This window comes from Pteropus alecto, unplaced genomic scaffold, assembly GCF_000325575.1.
Source record: "Pteropus alecto unplaced genomic scaffold, ASM32557v1 scaffold157, whole genome shotgun sequence".
Taxonomy (NCBI): Eukaryota; Metazoa; Chordata; class Mammalia; order Chiroptera; family Pteropodidae; genus Pteropus; species Pteropus alecto.
The window spans coordinates 357028-379321 of NW_006440626.1; the positions used below are offsets into that span (position 1 = coordinate 357028).

General features: G+C 46.3%; 1 protein-coding gene across 1 annotated transcript in view; it reads right to left on the bottom strand.

Moving 5' to 3' along the window:
- Window positions 1–22294, bottom strand: part of ATXN10 (ataxin 10) — a 138156-nt gene that overhangs the window by 24205 nt on the left and 91657 nt on the right. The window contains exon 10 of the mRNA XM_006917317.2: window positions 5648–5711. Within this exon, the coding sequence (XP_006917379.1) occupies window positions 5648–5711 (64 nt within the window). The remainder of the gene's footprint in view (window positions 1–5647; window positions 5712–22294) is intronic.

Here is a 22294-nt window from a genome sequence, read left to right on the forward strand (position 1 = left end):
TCCCTGTCGTTCCGGGGGCCCAGAAGAATGTCTGGGACGCAAAAGGTATGCAGGAAACGGTGAACGAGTAACTGAACAAATGGGTGGGACTCCCCGGGAGCACTCCGATGCTGGGGAGTCGTGGAGAAGCAGCAGCAAAAATGGGGACCGAGGGAGGAGCTGGAAACCGAAAGAAGGTACCATCGTGAAAGCCGAGGAAAAAGCAGTACGTGAAGGAGGAAGTGACCGATTCTGCTGAACGGGGTTTTCATATGTCGAGAACTGCGCAACAGACACCGATGTGGGCGATACGGGGATGACTGGTGACAACAAGCATATGATGAAGCTTATAAACACATTCCTCTATCTACACTCTCTTTTGAAGCCCCACTGGATATTTTTTTAAAAAGCACAAACCCACAAGGACAAAGAGAATTTCAGAAGCCCAAAGGCAAACAGACGAGAAGTAACACACAGGGCTGTGGCTTATGGCCATGTGAGGGCTCTCGCAACTAAGTCAGCAAATCCAAGAGAGCCAACCCTAGGCCGGCGATGAGAAAAACAAACAATCACCTCGCAGGCTCCCCTAAAGCTCGGTGTTGGTGAACACACGTGCCTCTGTAATATGAAAGAAAGGCGTCAATTAAAGAAGAAGGGTTGTTTGCAAATTTTAAAAAGCAGGTGAACTCCCAGTTCTCCCCTCTATCTGAACAGAAGATTCATTAATTCAACAAAAAGGGCAAAAAAGAGACCCCCTGGCATGGAGGACACCAGATACAGCTAAGGGTGCGGACACCACGCTGGCAATCGTGGAACTGAGTGGAGGCGCACAGACTGAAGTGCTGAGCGCCTGCGGCCGTCCCATCAGAATGCTGGCTTCGGGGTACACTCTCCAGCGGGAGATCAGAAAAGCAAAGGTGAAAGAAAAATGTTTTCATACAAACTCAATTAGTTCCCCAATGGGGCCAATTTAGAGAGAATTCTAAAAGAGGACGAGGTAGAAGGAACAGAATCCCAGACGGTGGACAGAGACGTAAGGAGGGTGGAGGGCTAGGAAAGCAGCAAATATGTGGACAGAGCTAAATGAACAGACTTCATAAAACAACAATATTTTATGGGGTTTCAGAAATAGAATTAAAACATACAACAGCAGCAGCATAAAAGCTGAAAAGTGCTAAAGGTGCTGTAGGACCTGGGAAGAGGGTGAAGGTTTGAGAAACAGTAAACAGTGCTTAGTTAAGAATGCATGTCGTAATTTCCTAGGGGACTACTACCACAATGGAAAAAAAAATAAAGAACTTTTAAAGTAGAAGAAGAGAAAATGAACTATATTAAGCAAAAAAGAAAGACAAAATAGGAAAGACGAATAGAGGAGCTTAAGTATAAATAGATCAGTAATTACGTTAAATATAAATGGGCTAAATCCAATAGCTAAAAGACAAAGACTGTCAAACCAGATTAAAAGAAAACCCCCATTATATGCTGTTTATAAAGACACCTCAAATGCAGAAAGGTTGACGATAAAAGGAATGAAGAGTTATACCATGGAAATATCAACCAAAAGCAAGCTAGGGTAGCTACATTAACATTAGGCAAAAAAGACTTTAAGGCAAAAAGCATTTTTAGTGATAAAGAGGATCATTTTATAACAACATGGACACAGCTCAAGATCTACTGTAAACCTTTATCCAGTAACATTGCCTCAAAACATATAAAGGACAAATTTATACAACTAAAAGGAAAAATAGACAACTATATAATCATAGACTGATATCTTTAAATCTCTTTCTCTGTAACTGATAAAGCAAAGTAGACGAAAATATCAGTAGAAATCTAAGTTTTACAGACTTGGCTTAGTGTGTGTGCGTGTGTGTGTGTGTGTCTGTGTGCGCGTGTGTGTGTGTGTGTGCTAGACCGCACTACTGGGAGAACAGACGTGCTTTTCAAGCACACAAAGAACATCTGCAAAACACTGCCCAACACTGGGTCATAAAGCAAGTCTCGATAAATTTCATAGGGCAGAGAACATCAAGTATGTGATCTCTGCATTTATACTAAAACGCAGTCTCCAAAAGGTAACTAGAAAATTGCTATTTGTTTGGAAATTAAGAACTGGATTTCTAAATAATCCATGAGTCAAAAAAGAAACCATAATAGAAATCAGAAAACACTTTAAACGAATGGTAACAAAAATAATACATGCCATGGAGCTATAAAAGTACATAGAAAAGAATAAAGGCTAAAAATTAATAATCTTAAACAGATATACCATGTTTGTGGGGTGGAAGACTCAGTCTTGTTTAGATGTCAGTTCTCGTCAAAATGATTTTAGTTGATGCAATTTCAATGAATAACTCAATATGTGGGGGTTTTAAATTGTTCTTGGTGGTGGTGAGTTCATATCTGAGTGAGCATATGTATGCACATGTATGTGCACATTAGTATACATACGTGTGTGTAGAATTTGGCAAGCTGGTTCTAAAACTTTTATGCAAAAACAGAAATGACCGAAAATAGCCAGGATAGTCTTAAAAAAGAAGAGACTGTTGGCGGGGCTCACTCAACTAACATGAAGTCGTGCTGGAAGGGGACAGTGCTGAAGACTATGGTACCGGTGCAAGGACAGAGAGATCCACTGAGAAGGAAACGGAGGCCGACGACGGACCTGCGCCCGTGTGGATGTTTCACTTGACAAAGGTGGCGCCACAGTGGACAGTGCGTGTTCTTTTCAATAACTACGTGAGGACGACTGAGTGTCCACGTGGGGAAAGACAGAAATAAGGCCCCTACCTCATGCTGCACACAAGGGGCAGCGTCAGGTGAATTACACACCTAACGCAAAGGACTGCAGGGCATTCGGAATATGGATCATCACTACGATCTGAGCACAGGAAAATAATTCTTTAACAAGATACACATCCAAACCACTAACCATAAAGGAAAAGTGACAAATTTGGCGAAAACTGAAGAACTGTTAATCAAAGGAAACTACAGAGAGTGACGCGTTAAGTCACAGAATAGAAGAAAAAAAGTATCGGCGACACATGTAGCTGACAACTTCTACCTAGAATGTATGAAGATCTATCACAAATTCATCGCAAAGAGATAACCCAATGAAAAAACGGGCGAAAGGTCCGCTCAAGCACATTTTACGCGCGCATACACACTCACGTGAGATCCGAACGGCAAATGAACACTTGAGAAGACGCTTGTTCCCGACAGCAGGGCAGGCGATGGCAAAAGGGATCTGTCCTCTTAACTGCACAGGAGCACGAGGGGAGGAGGAGGTGGCGTACAAGCACAGAATCCTCAGGTCACGATAAAAGCAAACACGTAACGTCAGACTCTGATATACCAAGGAACGTCAGCAGAGCTCGTTACTTAGATTTACAAAAGCAAATACAAGAGCGAAGAGAGGGAGCTGAAAAGCGGGGCGCGCAGAGGCAGAGATGGAATTGCCCCATTCGACACCTTTTGACATTAAAACGAGCCGACACCGATGTATTATTCTGATGAATAAAAATACAGGAAAACCAGCCCTGGAGGAGGAAAGCGGGAGGGGAGCGTGCGCGCTGCTGGCGGGCTTTCACCCCGGCACCTGCATCAGGCCTCACCCGCGCGGGGGCTGGGAAGGCCCGGTTATGATTTATGGCTCACGTGGAAAATCGGAGTTCCCAGGCTAAAACGCGCCCCCGTTTCTGATATTCAACCCTTATTTCAGTATGTCTGTCATACATCTTTTGTGTATTTTATATGCCTTTGAAATCTGGCAGCTTTAATAAATAAAACTCTGAAGAATTACTCAATAGATGTAACACTAAACATGTAATTTTTTACCTTTTCTTGACAATTTAGAGGAGACTCTCAGAGTCTGCAATGCTTCACTATCATTATAAAAACCAGGATCTATATAGATTACCCGTATCAATTTCAATTCAGAATTCTGAATTTCTCTGCTACATGAACAAGTTACAGTGGTTTCTCTGTCCGTGTACTGTCCCCTCCCAGTGACTGTTGAGGAGGCAGTGTGGACAAGTGGCTAAGAACCCTGAGTTTAAACTCCGGGTCTGACCTTCAGGACAAGTCACCGAGACTCTCAGTTTACCTGCACGCGGGGAGGGTGATCACACCGCTTCACGGCGCTGTCAGGAGCAGGTAAGGGCGCGTGTGTAAGCACACACACAGGACACACTGTGTGTTTCTTGAAAGGAGCGAACAAACAAATGAATGAATGAACGAAAGACTGTCGGCCAGAGGGGCCTCCAGCCAGAGGGGTGGAGCGGAGGCTGTCAGCAGGAGTCACACGCGCAGCCTCCTCACGGTTTGGTCTTTGCTAAAAGCCAAAGACCAGTGATCGGACCCTTTTTCACCAGAAGGTCAATTCAGGGAATACGAAAGTAAAACCGGGTGAATTTCTTTTCTCATAATAAATCACCTTTTTTTTATCAGGAATTCAACATCTGTACCAGAATGTTCTACTGCTTTCCTGTGACAGGAAGCTTTCTCCTTTTTTTCCTTTCGTTTTTTGGAGCTAAATAATTTCAAAGCCCTGTAAGAAATACAGCCCGTGGCGACGGGCTACAGTGCAGTGGAGCAGCTCTGTTCTAACCCCAAGGAGAATCCTCCACGCGGCCCGGTCTGTCTTTCGCACCGAGCTTACAGCTTTATGCTCTTTGAAATGATATATCTTTTTCTATTGCCAATCAGGCAAATGACAGTATCTTTAGCACAAATACGCATTTTTCCTTCTACTTACTTTGAAACACACGCTTTTCATCAGCTCCTCTTCTCTTGTAGACAGAAACCACAGTGAGGGGAATTTCATTTTAAAATGCCCCTCTTGCTCCTTCTTCTGTCCTGGGCTGGGATCCCCACTGTCCCCCAGAGGGTTACACTCTCCAGATCCCTACAATGGTCTTCCCTGCCCCACCCCACATGCCATTAGCACGAGGCCATGCAGGAGCCAGGGCAAGGAACAGGGCTGAGTTTGGCTGTCACCAGGGGAGGTCCTGACGTCAAACAGTTTCTCTCTCAAACCCACCAGGCTGCGTCTGGCCCCTGGTTCCACGTCACTGTCCTACGTCAGCTCCCACAGCACCACTACAAAGTACAGGGGATTCGTTTCAGCCCAGGTAAGGGCAAGCGTCAGAGGCCCTGGCTTCAGTCACCGAGGGTCACAGGACCAGGGCCTCTCAGAAACGAGAGTTTGATGCCACTGAAACATCTCTCCCCACTGCTGGGTCTGAGTGCTCCTCACGCTTTCTATGTCCCAAACCACAGTTTAAACGGTTCTTCCACAAGACCGAGTGCTTAGAAACGTCCGAGCAAAAAAAAAGTGAAACCGTTCACACTTGCTCCAGAGAACACGAACACAGTCTGGAGAGGTGGCGCTGCGACCGTGCAGCACACATGGGGCCACGGATGAGCTGTCTGCGCCCCAGACTCTTAAAGCGCGTTTCAGCAGGGCGGTTTACCTCGCAAACTTCAGCTCACCACACCGCACAGTTTGCACGAGCGACAGACAGTCCAGCAGCTACGTGAGAAAGCGGCAAACAAGCAAACGAACAAACAGGAACGCGCGCCAGCTACACGGCAAACGAACACGGGAAAGGGGCTTGGTGCGCTGAGGGCCCCGTGGCTCAGCGCAGCGATTCCAAGGCAAGGATACAGGGGTTCCTGTCGTCAGGGCTGCAGTTGTCCAGGATCAAGTGAATGGCGTCCATCTCGTTGACCTGGAGAGAAAGAAGACAAATTTACACATTGGAAACAGCCTGGGTAGCAGCAGAGATGACAGACGATCTGTTTCTCCTTTTCGATCTCCTTACTCATTGCTGTGATATCGTTCGTGCAATCACGTGAAACACCTACATCAAACCACAAAGATTTAACGACAGACACGTCAACAAAAAGTGGTACTTTTTTCCCCACTTTAATCAAAAATGTTGGGGCAACTGGGGAGCCACATAAACAAGGATAAAGTGGATCACACCCTAACACTGTTCCCGAGGATAAACTCCAAACGGATCTGAGCTTAAAGTTTACTAGTACTCGTAGTGAATTCTTTCTCTAAGCTAGGAGTAGGAAAAACTTTTCTAACTATGACTCAAAATCCGGAAGCAATATGGAACGGGTTTTAAAATCTGACTAGGTTTTAAAAGAAGTCAGAATGAAAACTGGAGAAATTATTTTTAAGATATCACAAAGGGTTAATATTTTAATAAAAAAATTCTAAAAAGAGAAAAGACCAACAATCCAATAGAAAAATGGATGAATACATGAACAGAAACGGCACAGAAAGAAAGAAATGCCGGTGGACCGTAGAGATAACAGAATGTGCTCCACTCTGTTCGCAGGAAGAGAAGGGCGATTATCACACCGAGACTCCATCTTTCACCTGTCTGATGGCCAATGCCTAGTTCAGCAGCATTCGCAAGAGCACACTACCCAACGCAGGACCGAATCTCCTATTTAAATATACAGTAAACGGAGGCGAACCAACACATTTGGTCAATGTGTGTTCATAACACAGCCCCTAAAAACAACACACAGATAAAATGATCACTAGAGTCCATGTGTGAAGTAAATAGTGAACGACGTGGGTGTGGTCCCTACCTGGAGACGAAGCCATCCTCAGACCTGCACTTGGTATAAGACTTTCTAAGGTGACATCATTTGTATTTCTTTGATGACTAACGATGGGGAAGCATCTTTTCAAGAGCTTATGAGCCATTCCCAAATCTTTTATGAAGCGCTGTTCAAGTATTTTGCCCATTTTACTAATTGAGCTGTTCTTTTTTGTTGAGTAGCAAGAGTTCTTCACATAATTTGAAAATGAACGAGTCCTCTGCCAGATATATGGATTGCAAATATTTTCTCCTATACTGGGGCTTGTCTTTTCATTTTCTTAATAGTGTGCTTCAAAGAGCATAACTTTTCAATTGAGAGGAACGATTCGTCATTTTGTTCATGATTAGTGCTCTCTGTGTCCTAAGAAATCATTGCTGACCCCAACACATCCAGATTGTCTTGAGTTTTATGGTTCTGGGTTTTGGATTTATTTCCATTATAAATCAACTTTTGAGTTTGGTGCCAGATTAAGGTTTGAGGTTCTTTTTATTTCCCGTAGGGATATGTAATTGCTCCAGTCATTTGTTGAAAAGGCCACCTTTTCCTCATTCAGTCTATTTCTAGACTTTCTACTCTGTTCTCCTGATATAAACACACCGTTACTATGCCAATACCACACTTTGCTCATCAGCTTTATCGTAAATCATGGAAGATGCAGTATAATCCTCCACCTTTTTTGGTTTTAACTGCTCTGGCTATTGTGCCGGTTTGCTAGGGCTGCCGAAACAAAGGACCACAACCGTGTGGCTCCAACTACAAAGCTCCGCCGCTCGCACGTCTGGCGGTCAGAAGTCCCGTCCAGGTGCTGGTTACCTGGTTCCTCCTAAGAGCTGTTGTAGTCGATCTACAAATGATTTTGCAGCAGGTCCTCGAATAATGTCATTTCATTTAACACTGTTTCCTTATAATGTCAATGAGGAAAAAATCAATTCCTGTCTGTGTGGAGTCTGCATTCTTCCCACGTCTTCGTGGGTTTTCTCTGGGGACTCTGGTTTCCCTCCACATCCCAAAGAAGTGAACATCGGGTTGACTGTCGTGTCTAAATTGTCCTGATATGAGCAGGGAGGGAGAGAGTGTGCGCGCGCGCGTGTATGCCTTGCGATGGCACGGTGTCCAGGTTGACTGTCGTGTCTAAATTGTCCCGGTATGAGTAGGGAGGGAGAGTGTGCGCGCGCGTGTATGCCTTGCGATGGCACGGTGTCCTGTCCAGGGTGGGGTCCAGCCTGGTGCCCTGAACTATCAGGATGGGATCCAGCCACCTGGGACCCCGGGTAAGCAGGTTGGAGAGTAATTCTCTTACTACTAATCTTTTTTAAATGTATCTATGGCTTGCATTTATTTCAATGTTAGTATTAGAAGTGTTGTAGGTCTTTATTGAGAAGTCTGGTGATGCTCGGGGACCGGAAATATGCCGTAGGAACTTTCTCTTGTTTATGTCAATGAGCCTCGGGTCAAACTGGTTTCGTTGCACATTGCTTCACTTCAAGTCGCATTTTCCAAGAACTGATCGAGGACATTGAGAGCTTACTGTACGCCATTTCACGAGCAATGGAAAAATCTGACGACCATGCTCCACCTGCCATGCGGGCAACTGTTCTCACACGTTTGACTTCTATATAAGAAACCGCCAAATACGTTGCTATTATGATTGCTTCAAAGACTCGATTTTATTTTAAATAAATTAAGAAGTGAGGATAAAGGTATTTTATGTCGACCCACACAGTCGACTGCCCGAGAATCAGGTTTCCGTGCGACGACATTCTCCTTCACCCTGCAAGACAGCCTTCAGCATTTCTCAGAGCGCAACAAATGGTGACAAATTCTCTAAACTCTTGTATTTGTCTGGATATGTCTGTGTTTTGCCCTCATCAATTTTGAAGGCTATTTTGGCTAGATAGTTCTAGATAGACAGTTTTTTTCTAGTGTTTTAAAGATGTCATTTCGCTGGTTCCTGTTAAGCATCATTTCTGAAGAGAAGCCTGCTGTCACTTACCTTTGTTAGAGTCACAACACAACAGGAAAGATTAACCCAAACCAAAAACTGGTTCCTAGTGATTACCGCCAGAATAAGAAAATTCCAGAAACACTGATGAAGGAAAAAAGATATCCATTTTAAAAAGAATAGAGTAAAAAGAGTGAAAAAGATGTAAAAAACATAGGTAAAATAATAAAATATTATAAACTTTATGAAAAAAATTGAAAATCTAGATAGAATAGATATTTCAGAAAAGTAGAAAATTGACACAATGAATAAAAAGTTTGAATAAAATAATTTAAATATTTCAATTTAAGTAACTTAAAGATACAAAAATGACGACTCACTGACAAAAATGACAGCTCTCCAAGTGGGCATCACCAAATTGTAAAGGACTAGATATCTCATCTGTCGTGTATATAAGCTGTTCCGAAACAACAGAAAAAGAGGAAACCTTTCCCAACTCATTTTACGAAGCTGCCATGACTTGGTTCCATAACCAGGATAAGGCAGACCCGTAAGAAAATCTCAGGCCCGTTTGATTTATGAACACAGACCCTCTTGTCCCCGAAAAATCATAAAAATATTAGATTAACTAAACATACTAAAAAATTCACCATGATTTAATGGAGATCAGAAAATCTACAGTACAGTTATCCTCATTAATGTACTAATAATTACCTCTTATCACAGAAAAAAGGATCGGTTTAAGCACCTATTGATGATTTTAATTCTCAGAAAACTAGAGAACTTTTTTAACTTGAAAAAGGCTATGTGACAGAAACCTATAACAAATATCGCACCTAAGAGAAAATTTAAATAGATCCCAAGATGAGAAAAAAACCAAGGACACTGTCACTGGCTCCTTACACTGATGCAGAACGATACACTCAACGAAATCCTGCAGTTTAGAAAGGTCTTGTTTGGAGCATTCTGTGCTGGACGACAAAGCTGCTCAGGACCTCCAAGGGGAGCTGGAGCGATGTGCAAAGTGTCTCGGTCTCACCAGCAGGACAGAAGCAGCAGGAACGACAGCGAAGGAAAGCAATAGGCTGGTTCAGATGAAGGACGAGGGATTTTTTTGTTGTTAGGAGGAAAAGCTGACATCTTAGAGCAGTAGTCCCCAACCTTTGCGGCACCAGGGACCGGGGCACCTTGAGAATCTAGTGCCTGAGGACCTGAGGCGGAGCTGAGGTGGTGATGCTGGTGCTGGGGAGCGGCTGCAGATACAGGTGAAGCTTCGCTCTCTGGCCCGCCATTCTCCTCCTGCTGTGTGGCCCGGTTCCAAACAGGCCATTGACCTATATCGGTCTGTGGCCGGGGGGTTGGGGATCCCTGTCTTACAGGACAGAGTACCCAGATATAAAAGAGAAAACAATTATCTAAAAGATCAGGATAAAACGATCTAAACAGAAATGAAAATTGCACCTAGTCCTACGTGCTATTAAAGCGACTTTTAGGAAAGGGGTAAATGTTTTATTTGTTACTAGAACAGGAACTGTGACTGGGGCCTACAAAACCCAGGAGGAGAGAAGCATGGTCTTGGCTCCCTGGAATCACTCAAGCAGTTAGTGAGAGACTGCCCCCAAATGCCGGAGGCCACCAACTCCCCACGACCCGAAGTCCTGGCGAAGGAGGAATCAAGACTTTTCCACCAACCCCCTTGTCCACGGTGTCACATTTCCGTCTATGGCCTGCTACCTGGCAACAGATCCTAAGTGCTACTTTCTGGGGGACACGCTTCTGTTAGGTAAGTATTAGAGGACTGGACTGGCTTATTTTCTAACTTTGCTGTAAGGGGCGGGGTGGGGGAGGCAGTGCTTTGATAAACCTGTGCCCCGTTGACCTTTTTAAATTTTAAGGAGCGAGGCACATTAGTGACTTGGTATTGGGGCTTGTGAATCCTCAAGATGCCGATAGGAGTTGCAGCTGTCAGAAGAACCTGACGAGGGGGCTCGGGGCGCCCTGGTGGGGATAAGGCAGAGTAGGGACGGGAGGACGCATTTTGTGCTTCAATTTCTTTGAATTTTAACTCACCTAGGCAGAGAATGACTCAAATGTCTTTGGACTTTAATTTAAAATGAAATGTAATCTTTGGATTTTAATATTTCCCTGGGAATTTGATAATGAGATAGAATTAATATTCAAATACAGAGTCTCTCTTGTGGGCATTGCATTATCCCAGCGAATTCAGGCCTTCCACTAGAGTATGGTAACATGGAATGAATTTTCTGCCTTGAGGTCAAAGTGATTTGGGGGTTAATTTGATTCATTAACTTAAGAGTCTTGTGGGGGCACAATCTCCACTCCCCTCCGGTGGTCCAGCAGGAAGAAAGAAGCGCGGGCGGGAGAAGCGAGAACGGCCCCATAAAGGTGGGAGCAGCGCGGTCCTGAGAACTAAGCTTCTCTCTAAAGGGCCACGCCCCTGGCCCACCACAGCGGCAGGAGACCCTTCCCCTTCCTGCATGCTGTGGAGCGTGCGGTATGAACCTGACAGTCCCTGGCTTTGTAGGTCCTTCCCAGGGCGTGACCCTCAGGTTAGGGGGTCCGGTTGTATGAGGTCCATGGTGTACAGAGCAGCTGTTTGTCTGACTCCTACTAGACTCTGGGGTGTTCAAGTGCGTGAAACACATTTCGCTCGTTCTCGCATCCCTTGCCTTGCCCTCAGATGTCAATAACTATTTGCAGAAAAAGAATGTGTGTGAAGGGGGAGGGGGAAGATAAGGGGGCACGTGAGAGTGCATGAGCAAGAAATGAGCGAACAAAAAGTATATATTCACAAATGGTAATTCTTATAAAGAAAAAAACAGAGTGACAGGGAGGCTCTCTTTTAGACAGCGTGGTCAGGTAAGACTCTAAGAAACGAGCCCTGGGTCATGCAGATGGGACAGAGACGAAGATCCAGGGGAAACCAAAACCGCCAAAGGTAAAGGGAACTAGGAGGGGCAGAGTCCCCGTGAAAGAGGTGCCTCAGGGACAGGAAGCCAGTAGCACCACGGCCAGCTGTGGGCAGGGAGGTGAGCCCGACCCCAGGGCGCGGTTTCCAGCGTGGTGCCTGGAGCAGAGCCACGCATCACCTGGGAACCTGCTCTTCAAACACACGAATTCCTGGGCCCAGCCCCAGGCCTGCTTAATCAGAAACTCTGAATTAGGGGCCAAGTCCAGCAGACAGCGTCTGAACATGCCCTTCAGATGATGATGAGGAGCTACATTTTACGACTTGCTGGTTCTCAGTCTTTCCGGTGAACCGGAATCCCTTGGGGAGCGTTCGAAACTAGCCACACCCTAGGCCCCACCTCACAAAAACTCAATGGAGATCGAATCTCGGAGGCAATGGTCCAGGCGCACATACACATCTGCATGTATGTATTTTAAAACCTCTCGAGGTGATTCAGTAGGGTCGAATATAGTCTTGAAGGTGAGGAAAATAATTTAGATTTTTTCCTAGGTATAAAATGAGCCACTGAAGATTTGATGCAGGTGAATGAAATAACTCAATCTGGATTTCTAAGAAGGTGACCTGACTGCCACATAAACCACCACCTGGGAGGGAGCAAGAGTGGCACCGAAAGCCCTGTAGGAAGCACTGCAGTCACAGGCCTGAACGGCGATGCAGCCAGGACCACTGTGGTGGCAGTGGGGACTCAAGAAGCAGGCTGAGTGAGATGCAGTTTAAGAGCACATCGGACAGGACGTGCTTTCTAGAAAGCTGGCTGGTAAGAGACAGAGGGCTCAAAGGTTCAATCTCAGTTTCTGGTGAGCTGACGGGGGTGGCATTGCCTATGCGAGAGAGAAGACCTGAGCCCCTCGGTCCCGCTATGCTTGGGGCAAAGGGGTCGAGCAGCAGAGGAGAACCAGGAAAGGTGAGTTTCGCAGCCAATGAGAATGAGTCCATTTCAGCGTGAGATCTCACCACGGACCCGGCTCAAAGTCTGGGATCTGGCTCCTTCCTCAGGGGCCAAGCCCCAACCCTGAGATGGGGACACGTCCAACCCAGGCAGATCTTCCATCGTCCCCCCCGCCTCCCAATTCATAGGTATTACGCACATACATATTTTTTTTAAATAGAGTCATCTTGATATGCATATGTATACACACGCTATTTTATATTTTTCCATATAGTAAAAATTCTTTGAAAATGTGATTTTTTAAATGGTGTATACAATTCCATTACCACAATCTACCTTATTTAACCTTCCCTTTCGGGACATTTAAATCATTTCTAAATTTTAACCAACAATATAATGAACATCCATATATATAATAGTTTTACTATATCACTGATTATTTCCTTTGGAGAAATTTCCAAAAGAATTCCCGCAAGAAAAAATATAAACATCTTTAAATCTCTTTGATACACATTGCCAAACTGCCCCAAAAGGTTTCTTCCAATTCACCCCCCTCAGAACTGCCTACTCACTGCATCCTCCCAAGAAGTGCACACATTTTTAAAAGCTGTTTTTTAATAATAAACAAAAAACGTAATCTGAGGGCTTTTCTTTGTCTTTTATTATTAGAGGCTGCGCATTTTCCCGCCTAAGTTTTGCAGCTTAAGGTTTTAGGAGCTAAAGGCCTTTGACGGTAAAGTTTTGCTGACCAGCTATAATGTGTCAGAGCTGCTCTCGGAGCAGGCTCTGAAACGTCGGTCAGGAGGAACCGGCCGTTCTCCCAACAGGTGACAGGTGTGCAGGCGGGAAAGATGATAACCAACGGCACAAACCTTCGCCCAGCTGCCACCGACGATGAGACAGTGCAGAGCCTCAGTGCCACCATCGGCGAAGGGCTGACAGTGCCAGTCCAGGGACACAGCAAGGGCCAAGGACGGACCCAGACTTGTTCAGGGACTGTGTCCCATGGGTAACCTTGCCCTCCAAGTCTCTGCAAGGCTGAACACTCTGGGAAAGATGAGCAAGTCAAAAATAAACCTGTATAACAGCTATGACAACAGGTGCACTCAGAAAAGAATTCACGGGGAAGAAGGACGCTGCAATCTGCCCTAAAACTCACGGGGTGAAGGCGCAGTGTTCTCAAAGTGTTTACAGAAAAACAAAGACGCTTTTCAGGGACAGAAAGACTGAGACTCTTACAGTACCCAGTAGTACAAAGAACAATGTGATTAATAAAAATGTTTTAAGTTCAACTACGAAATTCCAGGAAGATGAACAACCAACTTTTTTTAGCAAGCATCTGCATCTGAATTCAGTGCAATTTTCTCATGAATTCTTCACCCAGCAGATAAAATCTCTGTTTAAATAATGAATACAACTAGCTGGCTTTAAAGACGCTTACTATATTCTGCTCACCGGACTGAAAAAAAGGAATTGTTTTTAAGTGAGGACGAAACGGCTCATGCATGGTAGAAACTCAGTGAGTATCTGGTGGATGAATGAACAAACGTTAAGTCACCGCACAGCTACAAATGCACCTGCTTCCACACTGGTCAATTTCAACCACCTTCTAGACCCCTCAGGGCTGGGTGTCACAAAGGTATTTTCCACTGAGTTGGAATGCAAAACATCTCTAGGAGTTTGGTTCAGGACAGTGAGGCTCAAAGTCACCAAGCGTATCCCTCCTGCAGGACTGTGCCACACCTGGCACACACCACTGTCCCCAAGTCCCAGTCCCTCAACTTCTTCAGACTTCAACACAACCAGGACCAGGACCGTAGCAATGCCACCCACTCAGGCACGTGAACTCAGATGAGTCTCCTGGGTCTCGTACAAAAACAGGCAGAAACCTGTCCTGCAAAGCAGAGGGTGGCGTTTATTAAGTGGATGGTAAGAAAAAGACAACGGCACACACGATGGCTTCTAGAAAGTGGCAGACATTCGTAACATCTGATTTAAATGGCAGACATTCGTAACATCTGATTTCTCCTTCTCCTTATGGCATTTTTGCTGCATTCTTTGTAAAAAACTTTAGCTGAATCATAAAAAAGTAAAAGCACAGTGTTATTTTTTCCATTACTGCCATTTCTTTAAGACAGTTTAATTAAGCAAAATGTCAAAAGCTGACCAGTGAAATATTTGAAGAGCTACATGAGACCTGTTTTTAAGCAGAAACAGGAAAAATATGAATCAAAAAGCGAACTTATGCCCAATGGCCCCGAGTGCACACGACCTGGGCCCCCTCCACCCCGCGGCGCCCCTAAGCAGGGTGCCACAGGACCTGACTTGAGCGCGAGGAGCGCCAGAAAGGGCTCGGCACGCTGCGTCCGCGCAGAAAAAAACAGCAGCTCGGAAAAGCTGTCGTGGCGTCTACACAAACACGCAGAGCCACACGCAGGCAAAAATAACCCGTACAGCAAGGTTTTAAAAATGTGCACCCCACCTCTGTGCTCAGGGCTGAGTCCCACCCGTAACGCATCATCTGCGACGTCACGCTTCAGGGCCTGAACAGAGCGCTGTCCAGAACACATTCAGTCTTTAATTTTTAACCCGTGGACGAATGTCAACTGCCCGTTGTGTTAGGATGAGCCCCGTGCCCCTAAGAAACACAGCCGTGGAAACTGCTGAGCGACGAAGCCATGACGCTAAGACAAAGACCCGCAGAGCGCGAGGACGCACGCGCACGTCCACGGCCGGCGCCGGAATCACGCCACGCGCGGACCCTTGGGAGGAGTGTCGCGCGTGTGTGGGCACAGCTGTGAGGAGGGCCAGGCCTCCACGTGGCCCTGCTCTGAACACAGGCGAACCTGGGGGGAGCCGACTTCCCGTCCTCTCCCCGGCCTGTCACCCACGGTTCCTGACGGACTGGCGGACAGCCCGTCGCAGCCTCTGAAGGGCATCCCGTGGACTCCCCACTGTCACCATGAGGGGAACAGGTCTGTGAATAAAGACGACACCCAATTGTCACAAACGTCATTGGCTCTGCCAGCGAATGGGACACGGAAGAGGAAGGGAACACACACCAATTATGCCAACGTGTTCTACGCACAAACCCGGTGCTCGTGACGGCTCTGCGAGGCAGGAATCAGCGTCCTCACACCCGGATGAAGAAAATGAGGCTGGTCAGGGCCCGCCAACTCACTCTCGGTGGTAGGCCTGAGCGGGCGGCAAAGCCCGGGTCTGTTCAATTATAAAATTCGTGCTTTTTAAAATTACACCATACTAACTGCAGGCGGATATTTCTGGTCTTCAGAAAGAGATAATGGCTGAGATAACATTAACTGTGCTGGAAGACATCACAGTGTACAGTCGAAAGTGCTCGGAATTGAGAAGGGGCGATGAAGGGGCCAATGGGACAGACTCGATGGCGAGAGGGCAGGCCCTGGTCCGAGAAGCAGTCAGGGACAAGGGGACCGTGCGCCATCGGCCTCCAGTGCTAAGCTGTCCAGCCCTGACCCGCAGGACAGGCCTCTGGCCCTTACCCTCGGCAAAAGGCGGGAACACAGTGACATTTCCAGGTCCTTTCTCCATGACTGATTTCTCTGTAACGCCTGAACCCCTGAAAACCCTTTAGCCTACAACTATTCATTCATTTGACAAACTTTTAAAAGAAAGCTACTTCGTGACAGATCCTCTTTTGGGGACTAAAGGGTAAATAGACATTTATTGCTCTTGAAAGTCAGAATGGTGGGGGATAGGAAGAGAGAAAAGGCTGCAGAGACGAGCAGAAAACTTCCCGAATATCCCATCCAGAGCTGAGGAAACGTGAAGCGCCACGGGGGCGTCACGGGGGCGTCACAGGAGTGCCACCAGGAGCGCCACGGGAACACAGACAGGAACGCACGCAACCAGGCCAGGGCGGGGCCGACCGTGGGAGGCCTGGAAGGCCAAGTTCATGAGTTTATCTGCTGTCCTGACGGCACCAGAAAGATCTTATATGGAGATTTGTTTCAGGACACATACATACACATTATTTTAAAATTTAACTTACTAAAGTGCACAGATATCAAATGTGCAGCTTAGAGAAGTTTTATATACGTATGCACACGGGCAACCACCACCTAAACCAAGATGACAGAACATCCCAGCACCCAGAGGCTCCCGTGCGTCCCCCGGCAGTTGGGAACCCCTGATGGTAACAAGCATTCTAGCCTCTGTCATCTCAGGTAACTTCTGGCGCCTCTGGGATGCGGGTAAACGGGGCCATACGGCATGCCGTCTCGCGTGACTGGTCTCCCGCCCGACATAATGCTGCACATCACGCAGCTCGTCCCCTCCACTGCTGCGTCTCAGCCCAGTGTGGACACGCCACGGTGCATTCGCGTGGCACACTCCGTGTCTCCGGCTCTTCGGCTACTATGAACAAGGCTGCTGTGAACATCCGCGCACATGGCTCTTGGTGGACATACGCACCCGTTTCTACTGGGTCTGTAACTGGTTTAGGGAAACATTAAGATCAATAGCAACGAGACTATATGGTTATGCTTTTACTGAAAATGCTGAGTGATGTAACCTGGACTGAGACAAGGCAAGCAGGTCTTGGTCATTAAGAATAAAAGACTAAACACAAGATCTTTTGTTTTACTAGGACGGATGAGTTATGGGATCATAAAAGTTTCCAAGACGTAGGTCATTTACCATCGATAAGCTAAACCAGGGCGACAGGACCCAGTCTCAACCCTCCTGAGTGCGCACGTTTATGTTGTGACAAATGTGGGAGACTGTCCCTTTGAGACACCCTCTTTCTTCTCTCCCTCGGGGCCTCTGACAGAATGTTAGGCCATCTATCCCGGTCCCACGTGTCCCGTCAAATTGTTTCCCGGTCTACTCGCCTTCTGCTGTTTGGACTGGATAATTTCGATTTCATCGTCCAGTTTATTGACTGTCCCCCTCTGTCCTCTCCATTGCGCTACGGCACCCACCAACTGAGTTTTTAAATTTTATTTCAGGAGACTATATTTTTCAGCCCTGAAATTTCCGTTGGCTTTTTTTTTAATCTCTTCTACTTCTTTGCTGAGATTTTCTACTGCATATGTTTCAAGTTTTCATAGCTGCTCACTGGAGCACTTTTAAGAATGATGCTTTAGAATCCCTGTCAGCTCCAACATCTGTGTCATCCAGGGGTTGGCATCTGTTGATGGCCTTTTATCATTCAAGCTGAGATTTTCTTGGTATAACACAGGAGTTTTAATTGTTCTCAAAACATTTGGGGTATGTTGTAAGACAGTGGACCTTAAGTAAACTAAACCTCCTGTCTGAGCTGGCCTCCTCTATCGCCATGACAGCGGGGGAAGGGGGGTCGTGATGCTGCCACATGGGGGCAAAGGTCCAGGTCCCCCGCTCAGCCTCCTTTGACACCCAAGGGGTGAGGGGTGGGGGGTGCCTCCTCACTGCTGGGCAGAAGGTCAAACCCGTTTTATACCCATCTTTCTTGAACAGGTGGAAGTTCCGGTTTCCCACGTGGCCTCTGCTAACGATGTGCAGTGCGGCGGAGCGAGGGTATCTTGTTACTGGTGAGCAGGGCGGCGGGGGAAGGTCCTGGCTCCCCACCCGTCTCCTCTGGCACCACCCAGTGCGGATGAGGGGCACGTCCTGATACCCAAGTGAAGCTTTAAGTCTAGGCGCCCCCTGGCCTTAGCTGACGAGGGGGGCTACATTTCTCCCAGGGTGTCTGTCTGAAGCAGGGCCGTGACTGAAAGCCTGTCTTGCTAAGCTGCCTCCTTCTTGGTCCTTCTGGCAGGCTTCCGTTGGGTTTTTTTTCTGTCAGCACCCATGGGAGGTCCTGGGTTGACGGCTTCTCGAACATCCAGTCTGAGCTGTGAGGTGAACAGGAAACCCAGGGAACTCACCCTTGGGCTGCATCTGGAGTCCCGAGGTCCCTAGGCAGGCTGCCGGCTTCTCCCCACCTCTGGGTCTTGTCGCGTTTGTCCTACATACCGGTTCCGGGATTTTCAGCAATACGGAGACGTGCATCTACACCGTCTCCATCCAGAACCAGCACTGCGGAGACCCAGAGCCAGAAGCGCCAGCCCCAGTATTTTGTTTTTAAGAAGCCAAAAGATTTCCATTAGGAAACAGAGAAGCAAGTCGATGACCCAGGTTTAGATTTCAGCAGAAACATCAGAACTCGCTTGTGCAACCAAAAACAACCGCAGTTCGCATTCACTCGGGCTTGGCCCGCCCCGCTCACGCTACGTGGACGATCTGACCTGACGCTCCCCGGATGCCCAAGGTAGGACTTCCTCTCGTCCCGTTTCTGAGGGGGAACGCGAGGTCGCTCCCTGGGCCACGGTAGGGCCAGGGCTTGGGCCGAGATCTGTCCGACCCTGGAACCGGGGCCCCCACCCGCCACTCAGCATAACGCCTCCACCACGAGCCACGCTCTAAAACGAGCAGCTTTACTCACACGAGGCTCTGTCTTCAAAACACACAGCCCAACACAGGCTAATCAGCAACAACTTCAAACTACAGTCTGCCCTTTTACCTATTCAAAGTATTTTAGTTGGAATTTCATGAATTTGGAACACTACAGACATTAAAAGTCATAGATAATATTAAGCTTAGATTTTTAAAGGTTCTGCCCCCTGACTGGTAAAATTGCTCAAGTGTATTTTCCCACTTCACCTTTTTTTATCAGCCAAACATACTGCTAATTACTAAATATTCTAAAAATGAAAGTTCTAGGAGAATGATACGTATTCACATACAGCACAAGTGATTTTTCCTTTGTATTTTTCAAAACGTATATATGAATTTTATTAATCTGTGCCAGATCACAAACTACAGATTTCGAGTCTTAGTTTTCTCATCTGAAATTACACAAAGCAATCCTGAATTGATCACTTTACATCCTATGTGCTCTTAGGTATAAATATTTTTGACACAGTTATCTGCCAAAGGGCGAGCTTCGTAGGAAAAAGGACATAAACACCACAGGAAACGAAAGATTCCTCCTGACAACCTGAAGTCCCTGTCAGTGGTCACAGCGATGGAGGATTTTCTCCTGCTCTTAAAATGAAACAAAACAAAACACACAGCCCACTTCCTTCCAGCCCATCTTTAGTCTTCTGAATTTTACTCTGGAATCTTACAGTCAGAACTGGAAAGGGCCTCAGGTGATGACATGTCCGCCTTCGGTGGGGGATCTAAAAGAAGTTATCCCGACCGAGGGCGACAACAACATGGAAGCTCCGACCCTGACCGAGGTTCTGCTGAGCTTTACACAGTGAAGACCTTCCACGTAGCTTGACGAGAACAGCTAACACCGCTGAGCACGCACTCCACCTGCGATGGCCTAGGCCGAGATGCTCCAGCGCACCTGCACGAGCGTTAATCCACCTGCTCCTCCCGAGGAAGGAAGCGCCGCCACCACACTCACGCAGCGTGTTCCACTGGAATGCAAGGCCCGCGGGGGCAGCTGTCTGCGTCTATGCTGCTCACTGCCATACTTCCCGAGCCTACGACAGTGCTTAACACTGGGCAAGGGCAAAGGGTCACTGAATGAATGGATAAATGACATTTGTAGAGGAGAAATGACGGTTACAAACCTGATTAAGGTCACATGGTTATTGAGTGGCAGAGCTGAGACTCAACCACTTTTTTTTATTGCATTATATCAGGGGTCAGCAAACTTTGTCTATAAAGAGACGGAAAATAAATACTTTACTCTCTGCAAGACGTACAGTCCTCTCAGTCGCAAGTACCCAACTGTGCTGGTGCAGCACGTGAGCAGCCACAGACAATACTAAAGGAATGGACGTGACCGTGTCTCAATAAAACTTTATTTACAAAAACAGGCCCATAGGCTGCAGTTGGAAATCCTTACAATACTAAAGCAAGGTAGATTAATGAGAACCAGAGACTCAGCTATCAAGGGCTTTGTCCAAGGTCACACATGCTGTTTCCAAGAACCTCACAGTCCCCGTGAGAGGGAGCCTTGCAGATCTACTGTGCGCCCAGAATTTTTGATTTCGTGCTTTTACGCTGCAAAGCAGAGCCTCAGCCCTCGTGCTTCTTGATATCAGAACGGCCTCAGCGGGCTGTTGGAGTTTAAGGGCACAGGCAGGTGTGAAGGGGTATGTGCCAGTGCACAGATATAGTTAATCCAAAATCTGTTTTCACAAGAAAATCTGACCTTACATTAAACACCGTGACCTGGAAACAATGCAAAGACTCCATCTGTAAGACAGGCAGGGCACAGGACTGGTCGTTCCTGTCCTCGTAAGGAAAACAGCCTAAGCAAAGCTAAACACTAACCTGGTTAAACGTGAGGCTGAACAGGGCTGAATGCATTAATCATCAGACAGGATAATAAAGGAAAATATGCAAGCTCTCTCCCAACTGTTTACCACTTATATTTTTCTTGGAACAGAAATGCATTTTATATATTATATGAACCTGTAAAAAACACATACCTGGTAAAATATTTGAACACATACTCTGGACCAAGAGTATTAAACATGAAATATTCCATCATCATAAAAGAATTTTGAGTTTACAAAGGTTTAAACTCCCACTCAACTCCAGTTGTGGTAACAACTACATAACAAAATCCAAACTGCACTTTATGCTAACTGGGTAATCTTGATGATTAAAAGCTATTAGGCATGTAACAAAGTATGACAAACTTCTTAAACCTGGCCCGTCTCAGTAAGGAAAATATCACTTAAAATTTAAACAGAAAAATCTAAATCAATTATTTTTCAAAATATAAAAGTAGCTTCTTGGTTTAAGATTATTGCTTATACATATTAAAAAAATTCAAGTTCAACGGTGTCCATTTTTTGACTGACAAGCATTACTTGGCTCAAAAAAGTTCAACTTAATACATTTACTCAGAAATAATATCCAAAATGATATGGGAAAATAAAAAGCTGAGAAAGACACAGTCCCTCCCCATCGAGAAACTTTAAAAACCACACATTTGTCTTGGACGCACTGGTACAAAAACTAGTTTATCGAGCACGTAAATGCTTCACAAACAGTAGCAGCGGCAGTTAGTATTTTTGGGTGACTCTTATTTACTAAGCTTCACCTGACACACTTTACATACGCTGTCTTTAATGTTTACAGCACTCCTGCAAGATATAACACTTGCATTGTTTTTCTCTATGGAGAAAACTGGGGTTCAATAATTCTTGCCCCAAATCCCACAGCTAAGTAAGCACCCGGCCACTGCACTTGAGCACCTGCAGGAGTCAGAATCCGGTCTGTCCAGCCTTCGAGTCCAACCTTCTTCCACACCATAGTTCAAGCTCCTTAAAGCACTGTTTTAACTGTGAGGTCCAAAGTTAAGTTTCAGGATGCTGATGGACCTCTGCAAATTGTGAAAAATTTTGTATAGTTACAGTGGGGAAACTTTTCTAAAAGGGAAAATTTGTCAAGGAGAGAAAGTGAAAGAGGGTCAGACAAAATATGCGAAACATGCACCATACCTGCAAAATATTCTGCCGAGCAGAGCCCTGCCAAACCCCGAGGCGTCGGCCTGCTCTGCAATTCTGAAAAAGGAGCGACGCGTCCTCCTTGCTCTGGCCATTCAAACGGAGGCGCCAGGCTACGACCCTGCCCCGCACACTCCACCCCACAACTGTCCGCTCTCACTTTCACCTTGAAAAATATACGACACCCAGGCCCAAGTGACAAGACCCAAGGCAAACACCACTGCAAAAAGTTCAGCTTTCTGAAAGCCAATTTTGCTTTTCCGGAAATAGGAAGCGTCCTTCCACAGTCCGGGGAGTTAGGTGGGGGGGCCGTCACTGAGCCCCACACTAAGGTGCTTCCAAACGACGGATCATGCTCCTCGCCCACTGACTCCCTTCTACACTCT